A 15,840-nucleotide genomic window follows, 5' to 3' on the forward strand; every position below is an offset into this window, starting at 1 on the left:
AAGCTTTATTGATGATGAAAAAGTAAAGGGGTTCCCCTCCGAGGTCCCATCTATGTCCACCCTTGCCTCTCCTGGCTCTCATAGCCACGCCTGTTGTCTCCCACAGCCACATCTGCTGTCAGCAAATCTGGAGTCTCTACCGAGCCCTCTCCCCTCACCCCTGGCCTCCTTGCTGATCCCTCCTGGGGATCTTAGGGGTCTCCTTCATTTCACAGAACAGGACTTAATTTGAGCTCAGGGAGGGCAGAGCCTACAGGTCACACAGCCTGGATCTCACGGGCTCAGGAGGGAATCCAGGACTCTTTTGTCAGCAGTATTTTAATTACTGGGGCAGAGGGCAGGGGCTGGTTAATGAGGCTCAAGGGAGCAGCTGAGCCAGATGCTGGAGGCCCCAGCAGGCCAGGTGACTCAGGAGGAATGGGGCCACCTGAGGGGTTGGTTGACAGAGGGCCAAGTTCTCACCTCCTCTGCACCTTCGAGAGACAGGCTGCAATGAACAAATGAGTGAATGAATGAACTAATAAACAGAGGGGATCCAGGCCTCTTTACAGTGGTTGGGGCCAGGTCTGCCAATGAACAGGGTCCACAGCACACCACCACCCCCCACCTACACACACACACACACACACACACACACACACACACACACACGGAGCTGCATAGAGGCTAGGCCCCTGTAGGCCCTGAGATCCCAGTCCAGCCTGGATCTACGCCAGACCCTCCCTCTCCACAATTTGCTGGGGGAGGCCCCAAGGCACCCAAAGTCCTAACTAGCCCCTAGGGTGCAGTGAGAACAACATACTGGGTGGGGATACTGCCCCCCAGGGGGGCCCACAGTGCACTGTCCATGGCCCTGCAATGGGCAGCATTGCACGTGTGAAGGCACCAGGCAGCGGGGTGAGGAAGTGGTACAGGGCAGTGGTGAAGGGCTCCCACAGAAGATGGCAGGGACAGGAAAGGCAGCAGGGATGGCCATAAGGGCCTCAAATGCCAGGTGGAGGAGGTGCACTGGCTGCCCTCGATGGGTGAGGGAAGGGGCGAGGTAGTCCACCCCATAGAGGACCCTCAGCCCTAGGCTCCTTCACCCAGCTACTCCTCCATCCATGATTAGCATCACTGAGTACCACGTGACCCAGACCTGTGCTCAGGGACCCTTCTGTGGATCCAGGTGGACAGAGAACAGAAAGCTAGTTCAACTGACTGAGAGATGCTGTGGGGAAGGGACCTGCATTACCCGGTTGGTGTGAGGTGGTCAAGGAAGGCTGCCAGGCAGAAGTGAGATGAATGAGATTGGCCAGGCATGTGGGGGTGGGGAGGACATTCCTGCCAGGAGAACTGGCCTAAGCAAAGGCCCCGAGGGGTGAAGGTTACTGGGTTAGAGGAAGTTTAAAAAGTGTGGCTGAACATAAACAGTGTGAGATGGGCTGGGACCTCCAGCGCCTCCTGAGGGCAGGACACAGCCCAGAGCAAGGAGACCCCTAAAGAGTTTGAATGGGCCCTGGCTGGTTTGGCTCAGTGGATAGAGCATCAGCCTGCGGACTGAGGGGTCCCAGGTTCGATTCCCGCCAAGGGCACATGACCGGGTTGCCAGCTCGATCCCCAGTAGAGGGCAGGCAGGAGGCAGCCAATCAATGATTCTCTCTCATCATTGATGTTTCTCTCTCCCTCTCCCTTCCTCTCTAAAATCAATAAAATATATTTAAAATAAGAAAAAAGAGTTTGAATGGAAGTGTCCATGACAAGGATAGATTCCTGCAGCTGTGTGTGGGCTGTGGGGGGCAGAGTAGGGAGGTAACAGTGGCCTGGCCTAAGCTATGGAAGGAGGTGGCTCTAGCCAGTGAGGAGGGCTGCTGGGTCCATGACCACACCTGCTTTCCCTTGACTGTGATGTAGAGGTTGTGAGCTAGAATCCTGACGCTGGTCTCAACGCCTGGGCTTCTGCAACTCTTGCTCCAAGCCCTGTCACCTCTGCCCAGAGGCTGGTCCAAGCCATTTGTTGGGACCCACGGACAGCGTGTCGGGGAGGGGGAGAGGCAATTCCAAAACACAAAGCCTGCGCTGTGCCCCCGCCCCCGCAAGACCCCCTGGGGCTCTGCCCCACCACGCGGGTCTCAGCCTTGCCGGGGATCTCCCGGCCCCAGGCAGGATCCCTCGAGGCCTCGGATGTCCCCACAGCGGTCCCGGGGGCCCTCTCCACCGGGTTGCTCGGGCCCCATGGTTGCTAGGCTGCGCACTGGGGCTCCGGGAAGCTGGGCGCGGGTGTCACTGGCGCTGGCGGCTACAGTGCGGATGGCGGCAGAGTCGGGGCGCCCGTGGGCCCAGGCTCGCGGAGCGTACGGTGCAAGCCAGGCCCTGCGGCGCGGCGTGGACCGCCGGCGGGACCCCGGGCCCCAGCCCAATGGGCCGGGCCCTGAAGAAGCCCGCGCCCCAGGGCGCCTGGCTCGCCTGCGCGGCCAGCTCCGGGCGGAGGCGGAGGCGCGGGCCAACGCGCCCCGGCTGCTGCGGCTGGTGGAGCGCGCGGGGGCAGCGGCAGGGGCCAGAGACGAGGGTGCCGGGGGGCGGGAGGACGCGCGCAGCCGAGGCTCTGTGTGCTCGGTGTGCGGGGAACCACGCGGCGGGGCCACCTACCCGGCAGGCGTCCTGGAGGTGAGCGAGCGGCGGCTGCAGGAGGGCCTGGCGGCCGTGCGTGCGGAGCTGGGAGCGGGGCTCGAGGCGCTGCGCATGGAGCTGCGGGCCGAACTGGAAGCCCTGCGCGCGCTGCTGCCGCCACCGCCACCCGTCCGCCGCGAGCCCCGCGCAGCGCCCCGCGGCCCGGCCCTGCTGCGGGCGCTCGGCACCGTGAACGCCCTGGCCGCGATCACCAGGCCCACGGACGACGCCTCGGACGGCCCCGCGAACCAGGCCCCTGCCCGGAAGAACCTGAAGAAGACGCCGGTGCCCCCCGGGGCCCCGCAGGGTGGTGGGGACTGAGGGTGGCCGCTCCGAGGGTGAGCTAGGTGCAGTGCTGGCGGCCCCACGGGCGGGCCGAGGGGCGAATGGACAGATCTGTCCCCTCGTGGACCCGGCTCAGTGCAGCCAGCGATAACTTCTGCAGACTGAGTCCGGGCTGGAGGAGGCCTGGAGCCCCTTTGGGCCTTTGAGCTGGGCGATGTTTGGTCCTGGGGTATGGCAGCCTCCAGGGAGAGCCAAGGGCTTGCAGCAGGTGGACCCCTCGGGCTAGGAGGAGGGGGTTGCAGGGTCTTTTCTTTTCTTTTCTTTTGGGTTTGGGGAAAAGGCCGGGCCTGCATGCACTGGGATATGGAGTGTGACCACACACCAAGCAGCAGACACCTGGGACACATGGGCTGCTGGAACACTGTCACCTGGATACAGTACCACTCAGATCAGTGTCACCTAGATACACAACCACATCACAGGCACCAGCTGCACAGCTTCACTCCACTGACCACCAAACCCGGCCTCCCACAGGACAGCGTGGCTGCACAGGCATCTGCTCAGCGGCCACACCTGCACTCTCAGCTTTGCTTTGGACACACACCTGGGACACCTACCCCCTCACTGAGCCTCCCACAGGCAGTCACCTGGGCGCCGGTGTCTCTTCAGAAAGTGTCATGTACACTCAGACTCCACAGGCTAAGCTCCCAGAGTGTCACCTGGTGCAGCTGTCCCTGTCCCCAGGACCCACCCACCCAGGGCGGCCTGCGGCAGAACCTGGAGCCAGTGCTTCTCCCCTCCCGGCCTCCAGGAAACGTTACCTGGAGTCTTCCTTTAACCACTCCGTGACCTGGGGTCAGTGCCCGCTCATTTTTGAAATAAAATGTGTAATCTTAGGCTTTAGCAGGTGGTGGTGTTTTAATCTATTTTATTCATTCATTCATTCCTTACCTGAAGATATGTTTTTATTGATTTTTAGAGAGGGAGGAGGAGGAGGAGAAATATTGATGCGAGACAGAAACATCGATCTGGTTGCTTTCTGTATGTGCCCCAACTGGGGATAGAGCCCACAACCTAAGTATGTGCCCTGGCAGGGAATTGAACCCACAACCTTTTGGTGCACAGGAGGATGCTCCAACCAGCCGAGCCACCTGGCCAGGGCAGGTGGTATGTTTGGAACCTGCTAACGTTTCTCCTTTCATCTGACCAGGGATTCAGACAGTGTGCAGGTTGGGAGTGGGGGTGCTTCTTCCTCCGAGAGACCTGGGGGTTCTGGATGGGGCTCTGAAACTGGCGGTGGTGGGGTAGTGGAGGGTCGCTTAGGGGTCTCTCTCTCATATGAATAGCATGAAGGAATGGCCAAACCATATGTGAGCTGGTGGTGGGAGTCCCCACTGTAGGTATGTGGCCCTGTGCCAGGAGATCCTTCCGCCCTCTTTCCCTGTGGGGCAATCTGCCTGCAGGTGACTATGTGTCAGTGTGTGGCCTAGGTCAGGGCGTGGGGAGCGGGGATTCAGTCCCTGGTGCTCACCCTCCGAGTTCGCACACACCACCTGCAACACTGTGAGGAAGGTGGGCGTGAAGCCGGGGGACATGGTGCGGCTGCTGTAGAGACTTGGCAGGAATGGGAAGCGTGGAGGCTGGTGCAGCCGGGCGGCTGTATGTGTATTGGCCAGGTGGGCGTGGCTGCATTCTGTAGGCTTTCGATGTGGGTCAGAGGGGCAGTGCCCAGGCAGGGCCAACAGCAGGGAAGAGGGAGCTCCGGGCTCACCAGGCTCTGATACTAGGGATACATGCCAGTAACAACTGCCACTTCCTGGAGCTAAAAGCTCACCCCCCATTAACCCTCCTAGGAGAGCTCTAAAGATGCCCATTTACAGGGACCAGGAGTGACAAGGCAAGGCCATCAAGATGGAAATTCAAGGGAGAAGGCACCTGGTTCCTAGTGGACTTGACTTGAGGGGCTGGAATGGGGAGGGCATAGGAGGGTCTCCTCCACTGGAGCAGCCTATGACACCCCAAGACCAGACGTCCTCTGAGCAGCTCCCCCACTGACCCAGTGTGTGAGGGAGCTCTGCTTTACTCTACCTCCTCCCGAGGACCACCCCAAGAACAGGTCTCCAGGGAGCCACAGCTTGGCCCTTTTGACCAGCCCAGGTCAGCGAGGGGGCTGGGCTTCCTCAGCAGCTGTGGAGAGGACCCCAGGCTGGGCCCGAGCCACAGTTCACTCTCCTGGAAAGTGAGGCTCTGATTTCTTTCAGGGTGGCCAGGAGAGAAGGCAACACTTTCTGGAAAGGGCTCGGTGTGGCCACAGGTGTGAACATGACTGGGTGTGTGTGAGGTGGGGGATAGGTCTGCACCCTGCGCCTCTTTCCAATCCCCAAAGGGCTGGGCTCTTCCACTTTGGGGAATGGGCGTTTGTACCCAGTGGAGCTGTCCTTGGTGCTGACAGCACCCAGGGCGCCCAGGACAGCCTGCCATCCCACAGAAGTGTTCAGGAACGAGGGGCCACCTCCTTGAAGCTCCTACCCCCTCCAAGGGACTCACTGGCTCCTTTCCTAACCCCAGCCCTGCCTGAGCCCTCTGGCCAGGAGGCTGGGTTAGGAAGATGAGCATGAAGACCTGCCTAAGGCCGAGTCCCCTGGGTGCCCTCTTGTCCCACATCACGTACCAGGAAATTATTGAAAGGACCACCGAGGAAAGAAGAGACAGAGGGGTCTCAGAGCCCCAAGCCTGACACTTCCCCCCATCTCCGCCCCGTGCCTTGGCTCCATCTTGGCCAGAGCCTCCCACTCCCAACATGAGTCACACCGAGGACTGACTACGCCTCTTCCAGAACTCAAATTTATTTGGCATTTGGATGAAATGGTTCTCACAGCATCTTAAGGATTAGTGCCAACCTAACCAAAAATAAACCCAAACTAAAACCCTTAGTGAAAGGAAAACATAAAAACAGGCATTGAGACAATGTACAGATTCGACTCCCACCTCCACTAGGCAGGTCAGGTCCTGGGGGAGGAGGCCCTCCCGAGACCTTAGCCTGTCCCTCTGGAGGCCCAGTGTGCATGGGGTGGGGAGCCCTCCTCTCACAGGAACACAAGAGTCGCAGCCAGGGCTGGACCTGGAACACAATCAGATCTTACAAAGGGTGGTGACTGGACAGGAGGCCCAGGTCAGCCGGGTGACCACAGCTTTTCCCCGATGCCCTCACAACCACCTTCAAGCAGAGCTCAGTTCTGGGAGACACAGTGGGCAGCAGGCAGCCTTCTGCCCAGCCCAAGAATGCCAGTAGGCTGAACACTCTGGGCCCACCCTCTGCAGCCCCATGATCTGATTCAGGGCACCCTCTCCTTAGTACCTCCTGCACACCTGTCCCCAGCAAAAGCTCCCCAGTCCCACACCTCTAAATACCAGCCACTGCCCTGTAGACACAGTTGAAGCCTGGGCCAGAGACACTGGAATATGGGGACCTGGTGCTGTGGGGGCCAGACCCTACAGGATTTTGTTGGGGCGGTCATTTCAAAGTAGGCCCACTCAGGACCCTAACCCAGCACCCACAAGGCTGTGACTGCTGCTCTGGAAATCGGCTGCCCTGTGTCCAGCACATGTTGGAGGCACCACCACACACTTCCTGCTTTGTTTTCAGCAGCCAGCATGGGCACATGTGCCCAGGATGCCCTTCTCAAAGTAGCAGCCCTCTGGCAAGGGGAGCACACACTCTGGCTTCTGCAGGCCGAGCCCAAGGACAGACAGTTCAGTGACAAAACACACATCTCTGGTCAGCCTTGTGGGACAACTCAAGGACAAAACTGGTTTCCAACCACAGTATGAGAATGTGCCTCGAACTGGGCTGTGCCTGTGAGGTCTGTCGTCAGACCACTATGGCAGCACCCACCGACAGCCAGCTCTCCCCTTGCTGCATGCTGGTACAGAAAGGCTGAGAGGACCAGGAGCTGGGCATGAGAACCTGCCTCAGAAGAGGCACAGACCCGGCCATGCCTCAGTGCCCCCTGGAGGACATGTTGGCCCAGGAAATTGAAGATTGAGTTCCTGTGTACCATCACCACCTGCAAACACTTGGACATATACGTGTACACACACACACACGTACACACACACACACACACACACACGCAAAAAAGATCTAGACATTCAACGTAGAAAAGATATGGATGTGCTAAAAAATCGCACAGAACCCGCTTAATCTCCAAACCTCAGAAATGCTAAAAGCCTGGTGTCAGGAGACAAGACCACTGCTCAGGAGTAGGCAACAGGGTCCCTCAGTCAAAAGGCCCCTGAGCAGGGCACCCAGCACCCTGTGCTAAGGACAGGAAGGTGGCATGCAGCCACCAGGCACTCAGCTCTAGTGGTGGTGGTGATGTGCAAGAAGTGGACTTTCAGGAGGTGGACACAGCCCAGGATGTTAATTTCAGCCACCCCTCCCCACAATTAACCCTTTATGGCACAAAGAGGGGGGTAGGGGCAGGCCAGGTCCAGGGGCAAATTCAATAGGAGGGGGCTCCAGAGGGTAACAGAGAGGAGCTGGCTCAGCCCTCAAGCCCCAGTGAAGGATCCAGGGCCAGGACACTCATGCATGGCTAAGGGCCTCAGCCCAGCTCCAGAGCTGCCTCCTGGGGGGCCATGCACAGTAATGTTAGGGAGAAATCCAACGGACTAGGGATGGGATTTCTGGCACGGAACTGGGCTTTGCAGAGCCCCGCTGGAAAGACAGAGTGGAGTTCAAGCCCCTTCCAAGCTCCCCTTCTTAGGGCCTTGGGCACCAGAGCTAAGGCAGGGTCACCCTCGATGTTCAAGCTAGCTCTGTGAGGGGCCATCCTCAGAGCAGCCACTGGAGCAACTCCCAAGGCTGTCTGCCGTGAAGCAGACTCACTGCCCAGACGATCCTGACAGTCCACAAACACTGGTGCCCGGAAGTGCCTTCCTGAGCAGTGGCCAGCGAGGCACTGTGGCAGCTCTGGGGCTTGGTGGCTGGGCAGCAGGCTCCTCTGAACAACGTGCTGCCATGAGCAAACCCACCAAAGTCGGGTGTGGTTTGGCCTCCACCCAGGCCCACAGTACCTTCTTTGTTCCCTACTTCTGAAACGTGTGGCATGAACAAACTGTCATTCTTCTGTCATTTACAAAGAAAAAGACAGTGACCCAAAGCTATGCATGTTTTTGAAGCCCTCAAGACTTGGTGCAGGTGCTCGCTCCGCTCCCTTGGGAGGCTGGCGCGGTCTCTAAACGCACGTGCACACCTACAGGGGAGGGCGTGCAGCAGTGCAGCTGAGTCCAGGCTCACATAGGGCCCTTCAAGTCTCCATGGGAATCAGTTTCCTTGACAGCAAACAGGTGCTCCATGCCCCTTGGGGCCATGGGCTGGGCATCCTCTACACCACGGTATTGAGGGAACTGCGGCTGTGGCAGCCAACTCCTGGCAGTGCCTCTGTGGCTGGGGGCGTCCCACTCTGGGCAGGGTCGGGGGGCACGAGCAGGATGCTGCTGCTGTCGGTTGAGTCTTCCAGGTCTGCCAGGGTGACCCCTGCGGAGGGCAGAGGCTGCTCCAGGCACCGGGGTGACACACCTTCACTGTCACCATCCCCTGGGGTCGGCAGGCTGGCCTCTGGTGGCTCAAAAGCATCATCATCTATAGGAGGAGACAGAGGGGTGTCAGCAGGGTGGTGGGTGGGCCTGGCACGAGGGAAGAGGGTAGGGAGACAGAACTGGGGGACGCTTATCTTGCCTGAATGCTCCCACTGAAGCTGTGGCTCTGCTGTGCTCACCCCTCACCCTTGCCACGTTCGCAGCTGTCACGGTGCAAGGCGCAGGGGGACAGTCATGACCAAGCCCCAGTGTGTGGCTGGTACATACTTTGACAGAGTTAGGAGAATCAAGGTAGGGGACGAGGAAACCCTTTCAGATTCAGTGGGGGCTGGACCAGGACCCACGTGACATTAGGGCATCACTGGGCTGTAGGTGGGCCGGTGGAACAGTGCTCACAGCCCCCAGACCAGAAGCTGCCGCTGGAGTATGGGAACAAGAGCATGAGAACATGAGATGGGGCCCGGGCAGGCAGCCCCGCAAACTGTGCAGGGGCCTGCAGACTGCTCTGGTCTGACAGCCGCTCTACAGCAGCCCACTCCTTCACTCCTTTAGGCGAGCCTGCTCCTTACCACCACAGGCTCTCCTTCAGCTCAGGGCCCCAGGCCGTCTGTGTCCCTCTCCTGGCCAACCCCCCATGGGCTCAGCAGTCCTGCTGCCCTGCCCTGGGACCATTTGCTCCCCTGCAGCCTGGTCCATGGAGGCGCTGGGTCCCCAGCAGCATCCCTGGTAGGAAGCTTGTTCTACCCGGGTCCCCCTGACAGCAGATGGTGACAACCCGTTCCAGGGCTGGGGTTAAATCCAAACTTCTCCTGCCCACACAGACCAGGAGAGGTTCTGGCCGACAAATGAACAAACAGCACACAGAACACAGCAGTGCCGGCCTCACATCACCATCCTGCTGTGCTGTGTGGGTATGCAAAGAGCCAGCAGCCCTGGGGTGGGGCACTGCCTGCAATGTACGGTGGGGGTATGTGTGTGTTACAGGGTAACACACAGGGAAAAGAGTGGGACATCTGCACTACACACCAGGGACAGGGGCAAGCCAGGCAATGGGCAAGGCTCCTGCAATCCCTTCTTTGTTGCACAGCCCTGGGCGGAACACACTCAGGTAACTGGCCCAACATCACCAAGCTGATGCTTTCCTCCCATGCCACAAAGCTGCCTCTTCAGCTTACCACACGTGCACGTGTCTTCACAGCCCAGCAGTTGGCTCTGTGCCAGCCCTACCCCATGACTGCCAATGCCCGGTTCCCAGGTCTCCCTCCACAGAGCTAGGACTGGGTGTCCGAGGGCTGCTTGCTAATATGTGCTCCCAGGCGGAGGTTAAGAGGCAGGGTGATCAGTGACCACTGTCAGCAGTCATTTGCACCTGCACCCCTGGGAAAAGCCTGACAACCCACAGGTGGCAGTTCCACTTTCAAGGGAAAACCAGAGACAGCATCAGAAGGCTTGGAGGAAGCAGAGTTCACAGCCCTGTGCGCCGGGGAGGACCCCTGAGACGCTGGCCCTGCAGGCCAGGTGGTTGGTGACAGGCTGCTCCCTCGCCCTGTGGGGGAAGCACCTGCAGGGTCGTAGAACACGCTGTCAGGGTTGATGGAGGCCTCATAGGGTGGCGGTGGGTCATCAGGCTGGTCAATGTCTGGGTACTTGTACGCAGTGTAGGGGGGCGGAGGATCATGGAAGTGGAAAGTCCCGCCTTCTCCATCATCAGAAAGGTGTAGCGGCGTGAGGCCTGTGCCGAACCCGTCTGGGCCATAATCAAAGCCGGGGATCCTCCGGCCAAGGTTGAAGTGGTGCACTGGGCAATGGGAGTGAGAAACAAGCAACAGGGTCATGTCACTGAAGATGCACCACTCAGCTCCTGAGCCCTGCCTCCCCCAAGCCTAGGCCCTGCCCCCCCCACCCCCCCTCGGCCAGACATTCTGACTGTCACACTTTTGTGCCTAGCTGCCCACCAGTCCCGATACTCGCCCAGTGCCTCCTTCCCCGGTCAGTGCATTCCCGCTCGTCACTCACATGCTGTGCTCCAGCCCTTGCCACACCCCTCCAGCTCTAAAATGTTTCTGGGTGTCTAGCCCGTGATTGCCTTGAAGTTCTGCCCACCCTGCAACTCGTGAGAACTGAAGAAGGTGGAAAACCTGGTTAGTCCACACTTCAGACCTGACCCGGGCTCCCCAGGGACACCAAGGCCCCTAATGGAAGCTAGTGAGGGCCTTCAGCATTCTTGCCACCTTGATTCTGAATCCTCTCCTGCCTGCCCGCACCTGCCCTGCCCCACAGGACTGGGGAGCCCTGGCTTGTTCGCTGACACAAGGGATGATTTCAGCTCTATTGGGGGCATAGGCCACTGCAGGCAAACTGAACTGAGGGTGAGCCACACTCTCTAAGTTGCCTTATGTCCACGGGCATTTGCTGATTCCTTCTCCTAGCAGGAGGCCCGCACTCATGGTCTAGGCCAGACTGCTTCAGAGAGCAAGGGCGGGGAAGCGCAGAGTCAGCGGGCACTGGAGGCACGCCCTTCTTCCACGTGCCTGTGGACTCTGATTTCGGTCCTGCAAAGAGCTCCTCTAGTGCCCAGGTGTGCACTCAGCCCAGGAGCGGGTGGGTGGGTGGGTGGGACAGGGATGCCTTTCGGCACCCTCCATCTTGTCCTCCACTTCCTCCCTGCACCTTCCTGCTTCCTGTGTCCCCATTCTCCCTGGGGACACAGCCAAGGGCAGGCCTGCACTGTAGCCATCACAGGCAGGGGCTGGGGCACTCACGGTTTGCTCCAATCAGGGACTCAATGCGCTCCCGGCGCCTCTGGCGTAGCCGGTGGACCATGAAAAGCAGCAGGGACAGGATGAGAAAGGAGGAGATGCAGCTAACAATGAGACGCATCCCACTGGCCATGGAGTCGAACAGGCTATTGCCATCTGTTAGAGGAGAAGGGAAAAACCCCGCTGCTCTCAGAAAAGGAGGTCCTGATCCCAGATGCTCAGTGCTATGAGAAGGCCATGGCCCTCCACCACACAACCATGTGGACAAGGCAACTTATTTCCCAACACAATCTTATGATGATAGAAACAAGAAAGCTGAAAATCAAAAATATATACATACACACACACACACACACACACACACACACATATATATATACACACACACACCAGTAAAAGGCTAATATGCTAAGTGTTTGACCATCCGACCGGTTGCTACGACACTCAGTGACCACCAGGGGGCAGACACTCAATGCAGGAGCTGCTAAGCTGAAATGACTTGGCAGGGGTGGTTCTCGGGTGATGCACCCCGAAACCAGAGAGAAGGAAGCCCGATTCCTCGTGGGGCCGTGTGATTCCACCTTCGGCCGTGGGTTATGTTGTTGCTGGGGCGCTGTTGGCCCCGAATCTGGTTTACTGCACACTTGCCTTCCACACCCTGTACGACAGCAACTTTGCAGAGTGCCCTTGGGGGATGTCAGAGAGCTGGTTTTAGCCCGATCCCCACAATCCAGGCTGAGGGACCCCACTTTCTCTGACGACGCAGGGGAGGGACCACAGGAGGTTGGCTCCAGAGTATGTCCGGCCTGTCTCACCCAGTCCTGCCCCACCAGCCACCATCTAATTAATATCCTTTCAATGTGCATGAATCTGTGCACTGGGTCACTAGTACTATAATACCACCACAGAGAGAAGCAGCTCATGGCCAGGAAGTTTTAAAATACGAGATGGGTTATGTGGCCCGCCCCCCCTTGCATCAGGTGTCATGGGAGCCATCTCCCTGGTCAGAGAGGGGGCTCACGCCTCCCTCAGTCTTTCTCAGAGGCCCGTGAGCCCACTCATCCCTATTGCTGGGTGAGCCCCTAGAAGCCACAACAGGAGCTTGATAGGAGGTGCCAAACAGAACAGGGCTGTACATCAGGCCGTAGCATCCAGCACCTCTCTGATTTCTCACAACCCTACGAAGGAGGAGAAAAGTCCCTATACAGAGGGAACTGAGGCTCAATGGGGCAATGTGGCTGGCCCCAGTTCAGACCTGGGCTCCAGCCCCATCAGGGCGCTCCCAGAGTTCTTTGCTCCTCCTTAATACTCAGCAGTGCTGGACGTGGAGGCCGGTGATCAGGGAGGAGGGTGAGAATGTGCGCTCGACTGGGCCCTCAGAGTCCGTTTACACCCCCTCTCCTTCTCTTGTCCATCAGTGGCTGTTCTAATTCTGGACCTCCCCATACCCTACTTCTACTAACCCTCTCTGTTGGTGGGGAACCCTGGATATATCGAAGTGTGTTCAGCACTGCCAAAGGCTCGATTTTGGCACTCATGATCTAGAGCAGCAGTCACCAACCTTTTGGACCTCACGGACCACCAGTGGTCGGTAGACCACCAGTTGGCAACCGCTGCTCCAAAGGTTTCCTTAAACCAGCGGTCACCAAGCTCTCGGACCTTACGGACCACCGGCTGGCGACCGCTGATCTAGAGGACAGGGAGGAGAGACACACTGGGAGCAAGTCCTCACACAGGGATAAACCTGAGATGCGGCTGATCTGCTCACCCTGCTCATCTCTACCCTGGGCCATAGTCCCTGCTTAAGCGAGGCTGAGGTCGTGTCCCTGCTGTTGGCCAGCTCCATGGTGGAGGACCTGGTGTTCCATAACAGTTTCAGCAGAGCCGGAGTCTGGACTGTACCCAAAATCTTTGGGCAGAGGCAGTGGGGTCTCAGGGCCCAGGCAGCATCTCCGTGGAGGGCTCTGGCATCACCCTCCATCCTAGCATTCTTTTTATAAAATTTGTTTTTACTGATTTCAGAGAGAGAGGGAAGGAGAGTGAGAGTGAGACAGAAACATCGATGAAAGAGAAACATCGTTTGGCTGTCTCCTGCACATCTCTTATTGGGGATCGAGCCAGCAACCCAGGTATGTGCCCTGAATGGGAATTGAGCCAGCGATCCCTGGGTGCAAGGTATGACACTCAACCAAGCCACACTGACCAGGCCAGCCTAGCATTATTATTATTATTATTATTTTAAATATGTATTTATTTTATTTAAAATATTTTTTTATTGTTTTTAGAGAGGAATGGAGAGGTAGAGAAAGAAACATCAGTGATGAGAGAGAATCATTGATCGGCTGCCTCCTGGGCATGTGCCCTGATATCCTGTACAACCCTGAACAGAGTAGTGAGAGCAGACACTCTTGCCTTGTTAAAAGGGACACTTCCCAGTGTCTCCAGTTTTGGTGGCAGTACCTCTATCCTTGGGGAAGTGTGGACACTTCCCAGGAGAAGGCACCTGACCTGGAAGGCTGTCAGGAGCCTGCAGCAACAAGGCCGAGGCAAGGGGCAGGGAAAGGCCTGGCTATGCTGTCTGGCTACACAGGAGTGGCCTGCAGTAGCTCTGGGACTACCCAGATGTCCTGAGGGCCCTGGCCTCCTGAGAAGTCCTCAGGGCTGGGCGGGCTTCACAAGCCACTCAGCCCACAGACCGGTCATTCTTGTATATCTACATCTGGTCATACATGGTCTCTGTACTCTCCACAGCCAACTGTGCACCTCTGATGGGATATGGGCCACAGTACCCCCTTTTGCTGAGCCTTAAGTAGCTTCTGACACTGATCTGCCCTCTTGCCAGCAGCCTTCCTGACAGCTCTCTGGAACAGTTGTTGTTGTGGCTCTCATGTGCCAGCTCCAGTTCCCACTAGCACTAGGCAAACCAGCTTTCATCCATGGGGGCCCCAGGGGACGGAGAGAGCTACCACGCCCTCCCAAGCTGCTTTTCTGCAGGGCCTGAGTCCAGGGCCTTTCACAAGTCTCTGCCCACGTCACTCTCGTACTGTGGCAGCCAAGACAGAAAACAAATTTATGCTTTTTGTTTACATTTCTCCTGAGATTGTGAATTCATACAGAGATGTCAGCTGCACTGGTGTGGTGAACCATCCAGTATACCGTATGAACTGTGATGTGTCCTAATGGTCCTACAGAGCAGAAGCCCCACCTGCTGGTCTCTTTTGAAAGTGGAAGAAATATCACCCAGAGACCACGTGTTGCATAGTGTTCACCTGCAAAGCGCCACCTAGTGAGGAGTTTTATATTTAATCTTTTCCTTAAAGATTCTAACAGCAAAAATTGATTACTGTTAAGTAATGAAATTTGTCACTACCCACCACATCACCATACTCAGAAAACAGGAAAAGCTCAAACTGAGATGTAAGTTGGAAGTCTTGCTCTTAGTCTTAAAAGGAGAGGAGATAGTTCTGAAGTCATCAATTGCAGTTGATTTGTGAACATACAGCCACACTCAAATTCAAGTTCATCAGTGAACACTTGTAACCCAACAGCTAAAATGAGCCAACCTGAGAGATAGCAGTTAGAGGAGGCCAGGTTGTATGAGAGACACCGGTTCATTAGAGTATTTGCCCATCAAAGCCTGTGAGACAGCTCTGTGGGCAAATGCTGCCATCGCTGCTATGCCACGTGTTGTGAACTCCACCTCTCACAAGCCCCTGCCACTGAGGAAGCAATGGGCCATGTAGCCTCTGGCCCTGAATGGGGAGGCTGACTTGTGACCCAGCATCAGTCTCACCTGGGTCCAGACACATGAACTTGCAGCACTCCTTGGGGTCCTTGCGGTACTGCTGGCAGCCCTGGGGCCGTTCGCAGAGGGCAGCCACGCACATCTCTGGCTCCCCTCCATGGCAGGTGCAGCTCAGGCACGGGTCATCTCCTTTGGGGGTGAAGTAGAGCCCTTCATCCACCACATTGTCCTTGATGTCAACACACGTTTGACCTGCAATAGACACACACAAACACAAATGTATGTTACCAACAGAACCAGCCCCGAGTCTCCCCACAAACAACAGAGGAGCTGGCAAGATGAACTTGAGAACCCCCTCCTGTGAGTGCTGTTCAAGAGAGATCACTACAGCACTCTGTGAGGACAGGGCACACCTCGCTGCAAACCTAGACAGCTAGAACAGAGAGTGCCAGATTCCAGGGGAAAGCCCATGGAAGTGTCTGCTTTTATGATACATAAGCCCTAGCTGGTTTGGCTCAGTGGATAGAGCGTCAGCCTGTGGACTGAAGGGTCCAAGGTTCGATTCCGGTGAAGGGCACATGCCAGGTTGCAGGCTCAATTCCTAGTAGGGGATGTGCAGAAGGCAGCCAATCAATGACTCTCTTTCATCATTGATGTTTCTATCTTTCCCTTCCCTCCCTCTCTGAAATCAATAATAATAATAATAATAAAAAGATGCCTAAGCAGTTTAGTTTTGAGAGTTTCTCAATTCTAAGATGCACCTGCTGCATGTATTAACCATTTCAAAATCAGGATGTG

The 15,840-nt window shown here is 57.1% G+C and overlaps 2 protein-coding genes across 3 annotated transcripts in view; one reads left to right on the plus strand and one right to left on the minus strand.

Moving 5' to 3' along the window:
• The first annotated feature begins 2,214 nt into the window (after nucleotides 1-2,214).
• LOC129148149 (protein FAM246C) lies at nucleotides 2,215-2,970 on the plus strand. Its single transcript, XM_054712844.1, has one exon. The coding sequence runs from the start codon at nucleotides 2,215-2,217 to the stop codon at nucleotides 2,968-2,970; it is 756 nt and encodes a 251-aa protein (XP_054568819.1).
• A 2,790-nt stretch (nucleotides 2,971-5,760) lies between these two features.
• DGCR2 (DiGeorge syndrome critical region gene 2) overlaps nucleotides 5,761-15,840 on the minus strand; it is a 45,636-nt gene continuing 35,556 nt past the window's right edge. For both annotated transcript variants that reach the window (XM_028147025.2, XM_054712821.1), the window contains exons 7-10: nucleotides 15,091-15,294; nucleotides 11,301-11,453; nucleotides 10,100-10,336; nucleotides 5,761-8,581 (exon numbers count right to left, since the gene is read on the minus strand). In XM_028147025.2, the coding sequence (XP_028002826.2) occupies nucleotides 8,325-8,581; nucleotides 10,100-10,336; nucleotides 11,301-11,453; nucleotides 15,091-15,294 (851 nt within the window). In that variant the 3' untranslated portion in view covers nucleotides 5,761-8,324. The remainder of the gene's footprint in view (nucleotides 8,582-10,099; nucleotides 10,337-11,300; nucleotides 11,454-15,090; nucleotides 15,295-15,840) is intronic.

Source organism: Eptesicus fuscus, chromosome 23 (genome assembly GCF_027574615.1).
Source record: "Eptesicus fuscus isolate TK198812 chromosome 23, DD_ASM_mEF_20220401, whole genome shotgun sequence".
Lineage (NCBI taxonomy): Eukaryota > Metazoa > Chordata > Mammalia > Chiroptera > Vespertilionidae > Eptesicus > Eptesicus fuscus.

Coding starts and splice junctions, on each gene's coding strand:
- LOC129148149 (XM_054712844.1), top strand. CDS start 2,215: ATGGTTGCTAGGCTGCGCACTGGGGCTCCGGGAAGCTGGGCGCGGGTG.